This window comes from Pangasianodon hypophthalmus, chromosome 14, assembly GCF_027358585.1.
Source record: "Pangasianodon hypophthalmus isolate fPanHyp1 chromosome 14, fPanHyp1.pri, whole genome shotgun sequence".
NCBI lineage: Eukaryota > Metazoa > Chordata > Actinopteri > Siluriformes > Pangasiidae > Pangasianodon > Pangasianodon hypophthalmus.
The window spans coordinates 18,582,906-18,594,988 of record NC_069723.1 but is presented as its reverse complement, the minus strand read 5'-3'; the positions used below and the strand labels follow the sequence as shown (position 1 = coordinate 18,594,988).

Below are 12,083 nucleotides of genomic sequence, written 5' to 3'. Positions count from 1 at the left end.
TCGTGTATATGAGTGTTTATAGAGTGATATTAGCCGTGAATGTCTTATGAGGTTCTTGGTTAGTGCACACAAACCTCTGGATCCTATGAGGCCTGTTTAGTGTTTCATTTCTGTTAGTTATTCATTTTTTGTTGTTTTTGTCATTTTCAATTTCAACAATTCACACAGGCGCTTCAGGTGGCACGGCTGCCATCCAATTCATCATTCATACGGACTCAAGTGTTTCAACCCCAAACCACATTTCTCTTCCAGCTATTCATGTTTCTCTGAGCCTCAGGATCTGTGTGTGCGAGACTGTGTGTGGTTAAAACAGCTCCTTCTTTTCAGTCTTAAGTGTTGTGTGTATTGAACACTCGGCCCCTGGCTCCCAGTAGTGACAGCAGTGTGGCGGCTATTTTTCAGCTAAGCACATCCATCTTCCTCTGTCGAGGCCGACAGACTAAACACGACTTTGGCGTCTCCCCACTGGGACTCAGATGAGCCCCTACCAGCACAAAACCCAGGGGTCAACGCCCTCCTCAACCCCCAACACACACACTCCTGTAACACACATCCATCATTCAGCCTGCTCTCACAGATATGGCTCTGTAATTGGGTTGAGTGTGTCTGTATGTGTGTGTGTGTATGTGTGGAGTAAGATAATGTGAAAGTAAAGATGAGTGATTCTGAGTTTGGTCGAGTAACCTGGAGAGGAGAGGAGAGGATAACAACACACACATGCCATATTTTCTGGACAATAAGCTCCAAAGTATGACAAATCCACAAAAATGACATATTAATTTAATTTGCTCTATAATTAATGATGTATTCAGGTATTTTTTACAAGTTAATATTGTACATCTATTGGTGTAGTTTAGTTTAAAGTTTAATTGTGACGACTGTGATAAGTTGTTCCACCCTGGTATCATAGATACTGCCCCAGTGTCTGAAATAATTATCTTCCTTGTGAAAAACCAAGCTCACGTGTACAGTTGGGGTCATAAGTTTATGCCTTGCAAAATCTGTTAATAATTAAAAAAATAAGAGATATCATAAAAATTGCATTTCATTTTTTATTTAATACTGCCCTGAATAAGCTATTTCACATAACAGATGTTTACATATAGTCCACAAGACAAAATAATAATTGAATTACACAAATGAACCAGTTCAAAAGTTTACACATGCTTGATTCTTAATATTGTATGCTGTTACCTGGATGATCAATGACTGATTTTATGTTTTGTGATAGTTGTTCAGTTGTGATAGTTAAACTGCCCACTGTTCTTCAGAAAAGTCCTCTAGCTCCTGCACATTCTTTGCTTTTCCAGCATCTTCTGCATATTTGACATCTATATGATGGCTATATGATGTTGAGATCCATCTTTTCACACTGAGGACAACTGAGGGACTTGTGCACAACTATTACAAAAGGTGCAAACATTCACTGATGCTCAGGAAGGCAACACAGGGATGTAAACTTTTGATCAGGATGATCGGTGTAAATGGTATTATGTTGCATTGTGACTATATGTAAACATCTGTTATGTGAAATATCTTATTCAGGTCAGTACTAAATAAAAAACAAAATGCAAATTTTATGATCCGTCTTATTAAATGTTAATTATTATCATTTTGCAGCTTCTGCAAGGTGTATGTAAACTTATGACCCCAACTGTATCCATGTGATATTAAATATTAGCCAGTTTCATAGCATTACACTGAGAGGTTGTCACTGGAGTTGAACAGAAGAGAAGAGGTTTTCTGCACCCCACCATTCATCACGTCTCTAACCACCAATAAGTGCAGAAGTGAGCAAACAATTTGGATGCTCCGGTTTCAGAGAATGACTGAAGGCCGGTTTCCTGTTCAGATGAAAGCACATATCAGGCTAAAATCAAATTAGGCTATAATGCTGTAAACTGCTTGAGCCAGTATTACTGACACTCACCTGCCTCCTGAAGCTTACTATCGATTAGTGGTAACTGTGGCCTAGCAGATCCAGTCTAATGTTAGGTTCAGCCCACTGGTTTTGATGGATTATGTTGACAGATTTAATTATTTCATGGCATGCACCAAGGCCTCAGGATGAACCAAATAGTTAAATACATCAATAAATGCATACATGTTGAAATAGTCAGTATTCTATGTAATTATTTAAGTCTTTATTTAATCTTTTATTAAATTAATTATCCATTAAAATAATTATTTAACAATTTTATTTTTTTTTTTTTATTATGTATGCACTTTATTTATTTAGGGTGATGTGGTCCCACTGTAGGACCCTCTCAGCTCCAGGGTCAGAGTTTTACATGCTTTCCCTGGGTTCTCATGGGCTTCTGCCAGGTTACCTGGTTTCCTCCGACCTCCCAAAAAGCATGCTGGTAGATAAACTGTCTGCTCTAAAATTATCCCTAGTTATGAATGAATGTTGGTTATGTGTGTGTATGGCACCCAGTGATGGACTGTTGTCTCATTCACAGATACTGAAGATGAAGGAAAGAATATATTTTAATTATTTCATGGTGGTACCTACAGATAATAATCAGGTAATTATATAAATTAGCAGTTGATCATATTTTGTTCAATCAATTATTTTGCTGGATTTGTTTCAGAAAAGATGTAACCCTAATGCTGCTTAATGCCAAGTTCTATTAATAACAAAAGACACTTTTGTTAGATTTTTTTTTCTGTTGTCTCTCTCTCTCTCTCTCTCTCTCTCATGTTTTCTTCTGCTATTAACACGTCCAATACATCCACTGTGATTGGTCCTCGCTCATAATCGCAAAGGGTTTTGGGTACAAAACTGCTGCTGAGTCGGCAATGATGTGGGCTTCGCCAAAAGTGTGCAGGAGGGTGCATAAAGGGTGGAGAGTGAACTTTTGAAGCTCAAAATGAGAAACAGGAAATGCTACAGCCTCGTGGACCTCATGGGCATGGGCAAACAATAACTATAAGACCGCGAGTGTGCCTTTTGGGGAAGTGCATATGCTAGCAACACATGCAATGTTAATTTACCATGTGGAGTGTCAGACTAGCATAACTACTGAAGTAGCACGTCTATCATAAATACACAAACAAATGGCCATATCAAAATTAGGCTATTGCTAAACTTTAAATGTATACATTTCTTCACTGTAAAAGCTAGGGAACAAAAGATCCAGAAAATACAGGACATGCATATGCAAACACACACAGCGCACAATCCCACCTGTTGAGAAAAATCAAGCTGTGTAAATAAAATTGAGTGTGTGTAGGCTGGATGTCTCACACAGCTGCCACATATTTTCTTTCCAATCTCCAGAGATGGCAGGCAGAAAAGTGTACAAAGCATATGCAGAACAGGAGTCATGAATATTCAAATCTACTTCATGAATAAGCAGCAGTGCAGCCCACCTACTTGCCGACTCCCACACTACACGACTTGTGTCTTTTGTTCATTCTTTGAACCTCATCCATGGAGCATGCCAGTCTTTTTATATTCTCTTTCTCCTTCATGCATGAGACTGAGGCAGCAAAGAAGACACACACACACTCATGCTCAGAAATGCATGCCTTGGAAGGTCCTTTGTGGACGTTTAGCTGCTTAAGCTGAAGCTTAGTGAAGCTGATACGGCAAAGCTACAACTTAAAACCTAACACCTTATACTCTAAACCATCACTGTTAGGCCTGAGGGTGATTTATGAGCGTTGATTGTCACAGAGAGTTCCGGATTTCCATCTCGCACTTCGCTTCGGCTAGAAACCCAACACGGCATCAAGAGCACAGGCTAACACACACTCAAACACACAATGTACTGCACTTACAAAAACACAAAGGGTGCAGTAAATCTAAAATGAAGGGGATCTGGCACAACATGTGAGATACTGAGCTTGCAAGTGTGCATGTGTGTTAATGGAGCAAAGACATCATTCAAAAGCTGTCTACAGGTGAAACTGATCGTCTTCAAACATAAGTGTAAGGAAAAGAAATAACCACTCACACAGATGGCGCAAACCTGAGCCCACTACCTATGCACTGATTTTAAATGCTAATACATTTTGCCAAATCATATTTATCAAACAAGGTTTCTTCATGTTTCACTAATGTAAGTCAATAAAATTTGTTATTTTTCTCTTATACCACAGCAATTCACCAAAGCTAACTATTTTTTTTATTTTTAAAGAATGTGATAGTTTTTTTTATCTGTTCAAATGTACATATATGTTGTGGAACCTCTGTGAAACAAGTTAGTTCCTGTTATCACTTTCATTATAACAGCTACAAACAGTTGTTCTCTCACCTGCCGTTTTTTCCCCTCTTGTAGTTAATAAAAATAATTTAAAAAAAACAGCTTTTTATATTACAGAGAAACTGCAAATGCAAAGTCTTCTGTCCTGAAAATTTTCCCCTGGCAGAAATCTTAGTAGCTGTTACAAAGTGCTGACACTGGAGACAAACATTTCTCCTTACAGAAAGCTTCGCTAGATGAACTAATCAATGGTTATACGTTTTTCTTTGTTAAACAACAATACATTTTATTCTGTTTATTATTAGTCTTACATTCTGTGCAGAATCCACCAGTGCATTCTGAAATTTGGTTTCAGAAGAGAATTTCAATTTAGATGAACTCGTAGTTTAGATTGTTGTTTGTGTATATTGACTGGACATTAGTTTGTTTAATTTGAACTGTCAGAGGATCAAATTCACACAACGTCACGGCCAAACATTTGCTGGAAGTAGAGGTATGAAGAGGTTCTGACCAATCCTGCCCACTCCAACACTTTTTTTCTTTTTTACCTTACTGCAATATTTTCTGCTTAACTTACTGATTCTATTTCCAGAAATATGAACAAATGTAAGTAGCCTAATTCTAACCACAGTGAACCCAGACTAGAACAAAGCAGTTACAGAAGATGAAAAATAGCCTTGCATTTGTTTTCAATAACTTATGAAATAAAAAAAAAAAAAGTTTGTGGTTCTGGGACTCTTAAAATTTGCGCACACACACACACACACACACACATTGTGCCTCACCAGCCTGGTTGGTGGTAAGCGTAATGGAGGCAGACTGCTCGGGTTTCGGGTTGTGTTTGGACACTCCGTTCACGGCCCAGATGTGGAAGGTGTAGTTAGTGTGAGCCTGCAGCTGGTGCACAGACACCCGAGTGCCGTTCAGGCTCAGTCTCTGGGGTGAGTAGCGTACACCGTCACCGCATGGCACGCACCGTCCCGTTGTCCACGTGCACCGCTCACATCTCACACTGTAGGTGAGGTCACGGCGGCCGCCGGTGGACAGCGGAGGACTCCACTCCAACAACACTGACGTCTCGTTCACACTGGAGATCAGATTCTGAGGAGCCGAGGGGGGACCTGAGTGACAGAGACTGGGGTTATAGTGTGTTTGTGTGTTTGTGTGAGTTAGAGAGAGACAGCAAGAGAGAGAGCTGATAAAGTCATATCTTTCTAATAGATAAACAGTTATATATAAACTAAGCACACACACACACTCTATGTCCTTGTTTCTGTATGAGCCGAGGTCTGTGTGTAAAAATCCTGACACGATTTTACATGGCTGTATGATCCAAGTTGTCTGTTTTATAAAGCCTTAAATAAACTGCAAATACAGCACACACACACACACGCTGACACACAAACACATTCCACTGGCGCAACAGACTTCATTTTTATGCGACACTGAGGTTGATACCTACTGAGTTTACAACAGAGCAATTTAATAAGGAGAAATTCCATGCTCTTATTGAAACACACACACTCACACACTGAAACGCTCACACGCACACACACATACACACGCACACACACATATACACACACCTGTCTTGGGCTGCATTCCACACACTGAATTAACACCCTCCCACTGAGCTGCAGCCATTTGCACCAGTTGAACCTAAGTTCTCTAAGTCAGGGTATAAAGTCTATCGTAGACCATACACTGATGCCCTGACTCACTAAAACTCACTGAAACTAAATTATGTGTAAAAAAACACATGCAAACGTTCTAACACCCACAGAAACGTATATGTTGATTTACTAACAGAGTCTACAGAGAACTGTGTATTTGTGAATTTTGAATGTTTTGCATATTTGCCTTAATGAACACACAATTTGGGGCATTTCTACATAAAGGTAGAAAGTACAGGGCAGTGCTTAAGCAAGTAGATTAATTTAGCACTTGCAGTGTGATTTATAAACCTGAAAGTCACTTTAGGAACAACAGTTGCAGGCTCAAATTACCACAACCAAAGGGCAGGTATTAAATTTGCAGAAGCCTGTTTCTGGCAGTTTATGACAGATATACTATATACTATTTACTAAGTCAGCATTATGTTTAATGCATAATTATGTGTACATGTGGCAGGTTTAATAAATAGCACACACAAATAACCCGAATAACGGTCAAAATTGAAGTAACACTCTAAGACGTCTGTAAGAAACTCTATATCCATGTTCTGTACTAGGAGCCCTGAATATAATCATGAATATGAATTAAAGTCAAACCTGCTCAGTGACTCACTGAATCACTCACAAACTCACTAATTCATAATCTCTGATGACTGATTCAATGATTGACTCGCTCACTCACTTGCTTTTTATCTGATTCACTTACACATTCACTCAGTCACCGACTCAAGGCCTTCCTCACTGAAGCAGTCACTCACATACTGACTCACTGACTCAATTCACTCACTCACAGACTCACTCAGAAACTCACTTACTGACTCACTAACTGAAGCACTCAATGCTAAAACAATGGACCATAATAAGCTAAAACAATGGACCATAATGAAAATATGGAGTCATTAACAGCCTTTGAAATCATGCCTCCACCTGTCTGTATTCAACGATACTATGCACTGTGTATGTGTTTGTTTATCACTCACGTGTGCAGCCCATGGCCGGAGAGTCAGTCTCTGCTCTGTAGTAGCCTTTATCACAATCACACGACGTGGCTCCCTCCCTCATGGAGTAACTGTGTGGAGGACACTTAGTGCAGGATCCATCTGAAGTCACCACCCGATAATATCCCACCTTACACACTGAGAGACAGAAGACAGAGAGAGAGGAATGGTGAGGTTTAACAATACAAAGCAAAAGAGATTTTAAACAAGGCATCTTCACACCATATGCATATCTTCACATTTGTGATTCATTGGTTTTGGGAGACTCTCTTCTGATATGCTTTGACATTTTATTCCATACCAGCATGTGATTTTCAAATTCCTTCCTGCTCAGAATCTATTTTTCACTTGAGTGGAATATACACTTCTATGCACTATCACAAAAATATATTTAAAATCCTGTAAAATGTTATAATTATAGCTCAACCAACTTTGACTGTCCCCACCCCCCATGTTCTACTGATACTACTGTACACTGTAAAAAATTGCTGTAAATTTTACAGCAATCTACAGGCAACCTGGTAAAGTACAACCTGGTACAGTAAAGTACTCTAAAATTTACAGTAAACAACTGTACAACATATTTACAGTAATGTTTTTTTGATGCTAGCATATGAACACTCAACATGTTGATCTGTAATTCAAAGTCTTAACCACTGAGCCACCACAACTAGTACAACTTGTGTGTTCAAATCCCAGCATTGCCTACTTGCCATGGTTGGGTCCTTGAGAAAGACCCTGAAACTTCAGCTCAGTTGTATCCTGCATCAGCTAAATGTACTGGATTATGTGTTATACTATGAAGGATATTAAAGTTGCTTACTGTAAATTTTACAGTATTTTACTGGCAACCAAGGTTGCATATAAATTACTGTAAAATCCACAGTAGTTTTTTTTTACACTGTACCTAAGACAAAAGTTCAATCAGACTGAGGAGATAAGATGGAGAGATGAGGGTGAGGTGGGGGGTACAGGTGCAGGTGATGCCTAAGGAATCCTGGGTATTTTCACAGCACACTGTAGGGGAGTGTATAACATGGTCTTAAATTATACACACACATACACACACTCCCATTTACTCCACACGACCACATGTGTAGGATTTATTATTCGATTGTGTAAATATTCAGAGGAGAATTAAACATTTAACCTGCTTAATCTCTGTAGTGTCACTGTAGGTCACTTTGTGTGTGTGTGTGTGTGTGTGTGTAAATTTGATGTTTGAGGAATGTAACAAATGCCAGATCCTCTTCTTTTTGTCTATTTAACATTGCTCTGCTTCACGTCTCCCTCCTCTCACATTCCTGCCATCACTGTCAAACACACACACTCACACACACATACACACACATACACACACACACACACAGAGCACTTTCGAAAGCTTATCAAATGTTCACTATAGTGGCCCTCTAGCAGACAAAGGCGTCCTGTCTGCTTTCTGTCCTCCTGCAGTGTGTCTTTAACTGGAGATGCTCTCATGCTGGAACCCAGTGCACTCCATCCACTCATCCGCTCTTTCACGCCTTTAATCTCCAATGCTAAAGCCTCTCTCCTTTATATCCCCTTTTCCTCTGCACTCTTGCTCCATGTCTGCTTTAAAAGGGATCATACTGTTATTGTGGACACAGAAATATCCCCACTACCTCATTCCTGTTTCATTCGAAAGATGGCTGCCTGTGTAGGCCACATTTCTGTGCTAAAGTATATTAAACAGCTGCTGAGGTTCTTTATTTCAGACAAATTTTTAGGAATATCATTACCAACCAACGTGCAACCACAATTCAGTCCCACTGAAGGAGGTGCGGCCTCTGTGTCTGGCAGTCCTTATTTACTCCTTACACAATACTGATACGCAATAGTGTATAACAATGTATTGGATTGAAACAGTTCTAGGAGAAATACCAACAAATACCCAAAGCAAGCACAGGACAAGCACAACTTCAGGCTGAAAGCAGAAACACATTCAGATGAGACTTTCCAAAATAAAAAGGCACTCAAGATGCAAGCGATACCGCTGTGAGACATCTTGTTCTTTTATCCTCCTGTCTTTCTTTTTTCCTTCTGTCACCAAGCGGTTTCTCTTTATTGAAACACAGACATTCAGACGCTTATGTGTTGTATAGATCCTAGAGTACGTTAATGCGAGCAAGACACTGCTCTGCTGTCTTTAGACAAAAACACACATATCAGTTTCCTCTCCTCAGGGCAAGGAAGATCTCTGGCATTTACCCTTAAATAACCTATAATCTCTTTCTCTCCCTCTTTATTTCTAGGGAAAATACCCACATGATATTTGATTTCCAGTAATTCACACGAGACATGTGTTGATGATCGGATATGCAGTATAGTGTGATATTTAACACACAGTACCGTGCTGCTCCCTTTACACTCTCTGGATACAGTGACTGAGGTCTGACTAAGGTCTTCTAAGTTTCCATATTTTGCTTAAATGGTCTCTTTTTGGGGACATTTTGAATGTCTCCACATTTTGATTTATATCAGAATATCCTATTTATACACCAGTTGTGTCACTATATATATGACTTTCAAATGGGAACACATTCCGAAGGCAATATAAAGACAGTCGTCATCTACGTTTCTTAATTTTGAACCACTTCAAAAAGGGGCAATGCATATCCTTTCCAGAGATACAAACCCCATAATTCTGTTCATTGGACAAAAGTTCTCTGAATGTGATAAAGACATGCCAGGAGAAAAGATTGCTTCAGGGGTGGTTGTGTGAAAAGGCTCTGAACGTATCCTGGTGCAAAAAAGCCTTCACACACCCAGTTTAATTGAGACATCGAGCAGCTTCCTGTGCGTGACAGCTGTTCTACCAGGCTTTAGCATCTGATTAACGATTAGCTCAGGCTCAGGGGAAGCGAGTGCATGAGTGTGATGGATGAGGAACATGCGGCCAGCGAGTCCCATCGCTCTGATTGATGAGTCTCTCAGACCTCGCGTTAACCTTGACCTCCATCTACAGGCTCCACCACTAACTAAATCATGAAGGCTAGTTAAGCATCAACGCTGTGTGCATCGACTCAAACTACCAAGATGAGGCCAAAGTCTTCTAATGGTCTGTTATACACAAAAATGCCCCACACACATATATACACAGAGGCTAAGTGATAAGTGAGCAGCACATGCAAGCTCTCAAATGCAAGTAAGGTTCATTTCAAGTTAAAAAAAAAAAAAAAAACTAAATTTACTAAATTGAACTCAATTTCACTGTCATTAGGGACACAGTCTCTTAGTAGAGACATTCTGATGACCCCAGTTTTTGATTTCTTCGTAGGCACATGCTGATAGTTGTTATTTTCATGGTCTTTTTGGAGGGACATTTTGATTGTCTCTGTTTTTATGGTCTTTTTTAGGGATATTCTGATAGTCTCCATTTTCATGCTCTCTTTTTAGGGATATTTTGATAGTTTCTGTTTTTATGGTCTCTTTGTGGGGACATAGTGATGGTCCCCGTTTTGATGGTCTCTTTGTAGGAGCATTTTGATGGTCCCCATTTTCATGATGTCTTTGTCAGGACATTTTACAGGTCCCTGTTTTGGTAGTTTTTCATTTTGCAAAAAACTTTTCATATTTAGCAAATTTTCATTACTATTTATTGGGACTCCTCTGAAATATTATTTTACATGGCCTTATTCTGTTCACCCGAGGATGATGTCTATCAACACATACCACCAAAAACACTAACCTTTTTCCTGAAGCAAGATCAAGTAGTTGTGATGGATTTATTCATTAACCGACACTGTAGGCACTGATATTGTTGGTGCTGTTTTGGCACTGTTGTGTCAAGTAACTCTTTACATAACCAATTGAAACATTGTTGTAAGACTTCCCGAAATTAAACACACTTCATGCTCCTTTCACCACGTAGGCCCACTTCCCGGCCATAAAGATACAATGAGCTTATCCCTGGCAGAATCTAATACACCCTGGAAAGGGCATCATATCAGATAAACGTTTTCATATGTGCTGCCAGATACAAGAAGAATGAAGTGATTGAACCTCTAGAGAGGCGTGTGTGTCTGCAGTTTGCTTCCTTTGTGGGGATGAAAAGTGCTCATGGACCTATTTCAATAGATTCTGCTTAGATTATGAAGGGCCCCATTTAACTGGTCTTTTTATAACAACATGCTAATGTTCTCCACTGTGATTGTCTCTCTCTGGGGACGTTTTGTTGGTCCCCATTTTCATTGTTATTTTAAGGGGACATTTTGATGGTCTCCTTTTTTAAGAGTGACTTCTGGGGACATTTTGATGGTCCCTGTTGTTAGGGTATCTTTGCAGAGACATTTTGTTTGTCCCAGTTTTCAGTGTAACTTCAAGAGGACATTTCGATGGTGCCTGTTTTCAGTGTGACTTTAAGGGGACATTTGCCTGTTTTCAGTGTGACTTTAAGGGGACATTTTGGTGGTCCCTATTAGAGGTTGACTTTGTGGAGACATTTTGATGGTTGATGGTTGCTGTTTTTAGGCAATCTTTGTGGAGAGATTTTGATAGTCCCCATTTTAAGAGTGACATTGTAGGGATATTTTGATGGTCCTTGTTTTGATTTTTTTTAGTACATTTTCATAGACCCTGTTTTGTTGGCCAGTTTTGTGGGGACATTTTGGTGGTCTTTTTGTAACTACATGTTAATGTTCCCTATTTTGATGGTCAGGACATTTTGATGTGTGTGTATGTGTGTGTGTTTGTGTGTGTGGCAGCTTTTGTAGGTGGCAGGATGGGTGTGTATCTGGCAGGATATGCTTACACTGTTGAAAGTGAAAAATCCAGGCTACTGTTCTTTTGTAACAGGAAGTGTGCGACAAAATGGGATATCTTAACGAGGTTCTCATTTTTACACACATACATACACATACATTCATGCAGTGGAATGTCATAGTTAGTTAATCTATATGTTAACATCGACTTGGTGAGTAACACTTCCGTCAGTCAATTTTATGACCTCAGAAGACAAGGCAATAAATAATAATCAATGCACTATCATAAAGCATCACTCATTCTGTATCATGGACACTTCAAAATATTGTATATTATATATATTTTAAAATATATAATATATAATATATTATATATACATTTTTGGGCAGAAGTTCTGTCTTCGAAGCTTCCTTACCAATCAATGCCTTTAAAACAACATAAAAAGTGAACTTAAATATTTGCATATGACAATCATA

General features: G+C 39.2%; 1 protein-coding gene across 2 annotated transcripts in view; it reads right to left on the bottom strand.

Moving 5' to 3' along the window:
• The window catches only part of epha4l (eph receptor A4, like), a 44,071-nt gene that overhangs the window by 14,510 nt on the left and 17,478 nt on the right, over window positions 1–12,083 (bottom strand). For both annotated transcript variants that reach the window (XM_053239770.1, XM_026934591.3), the window contains exons 4-5: window positions 6,865–7,020; window positions 4,997–5,332 (exon numbers count right to left, since the gene is read on the bottom strand). In XM_053239770.1, the coding sequence (XP_053095745.1) occupies window positions 4,997–5,332; window positions 6,865–7,020 (492 nt within the window). The remainder of the gene's footprint in view (window positions 1–4,996; window positions 5,333–6,864; window positions 7,021–12,083) is intronic.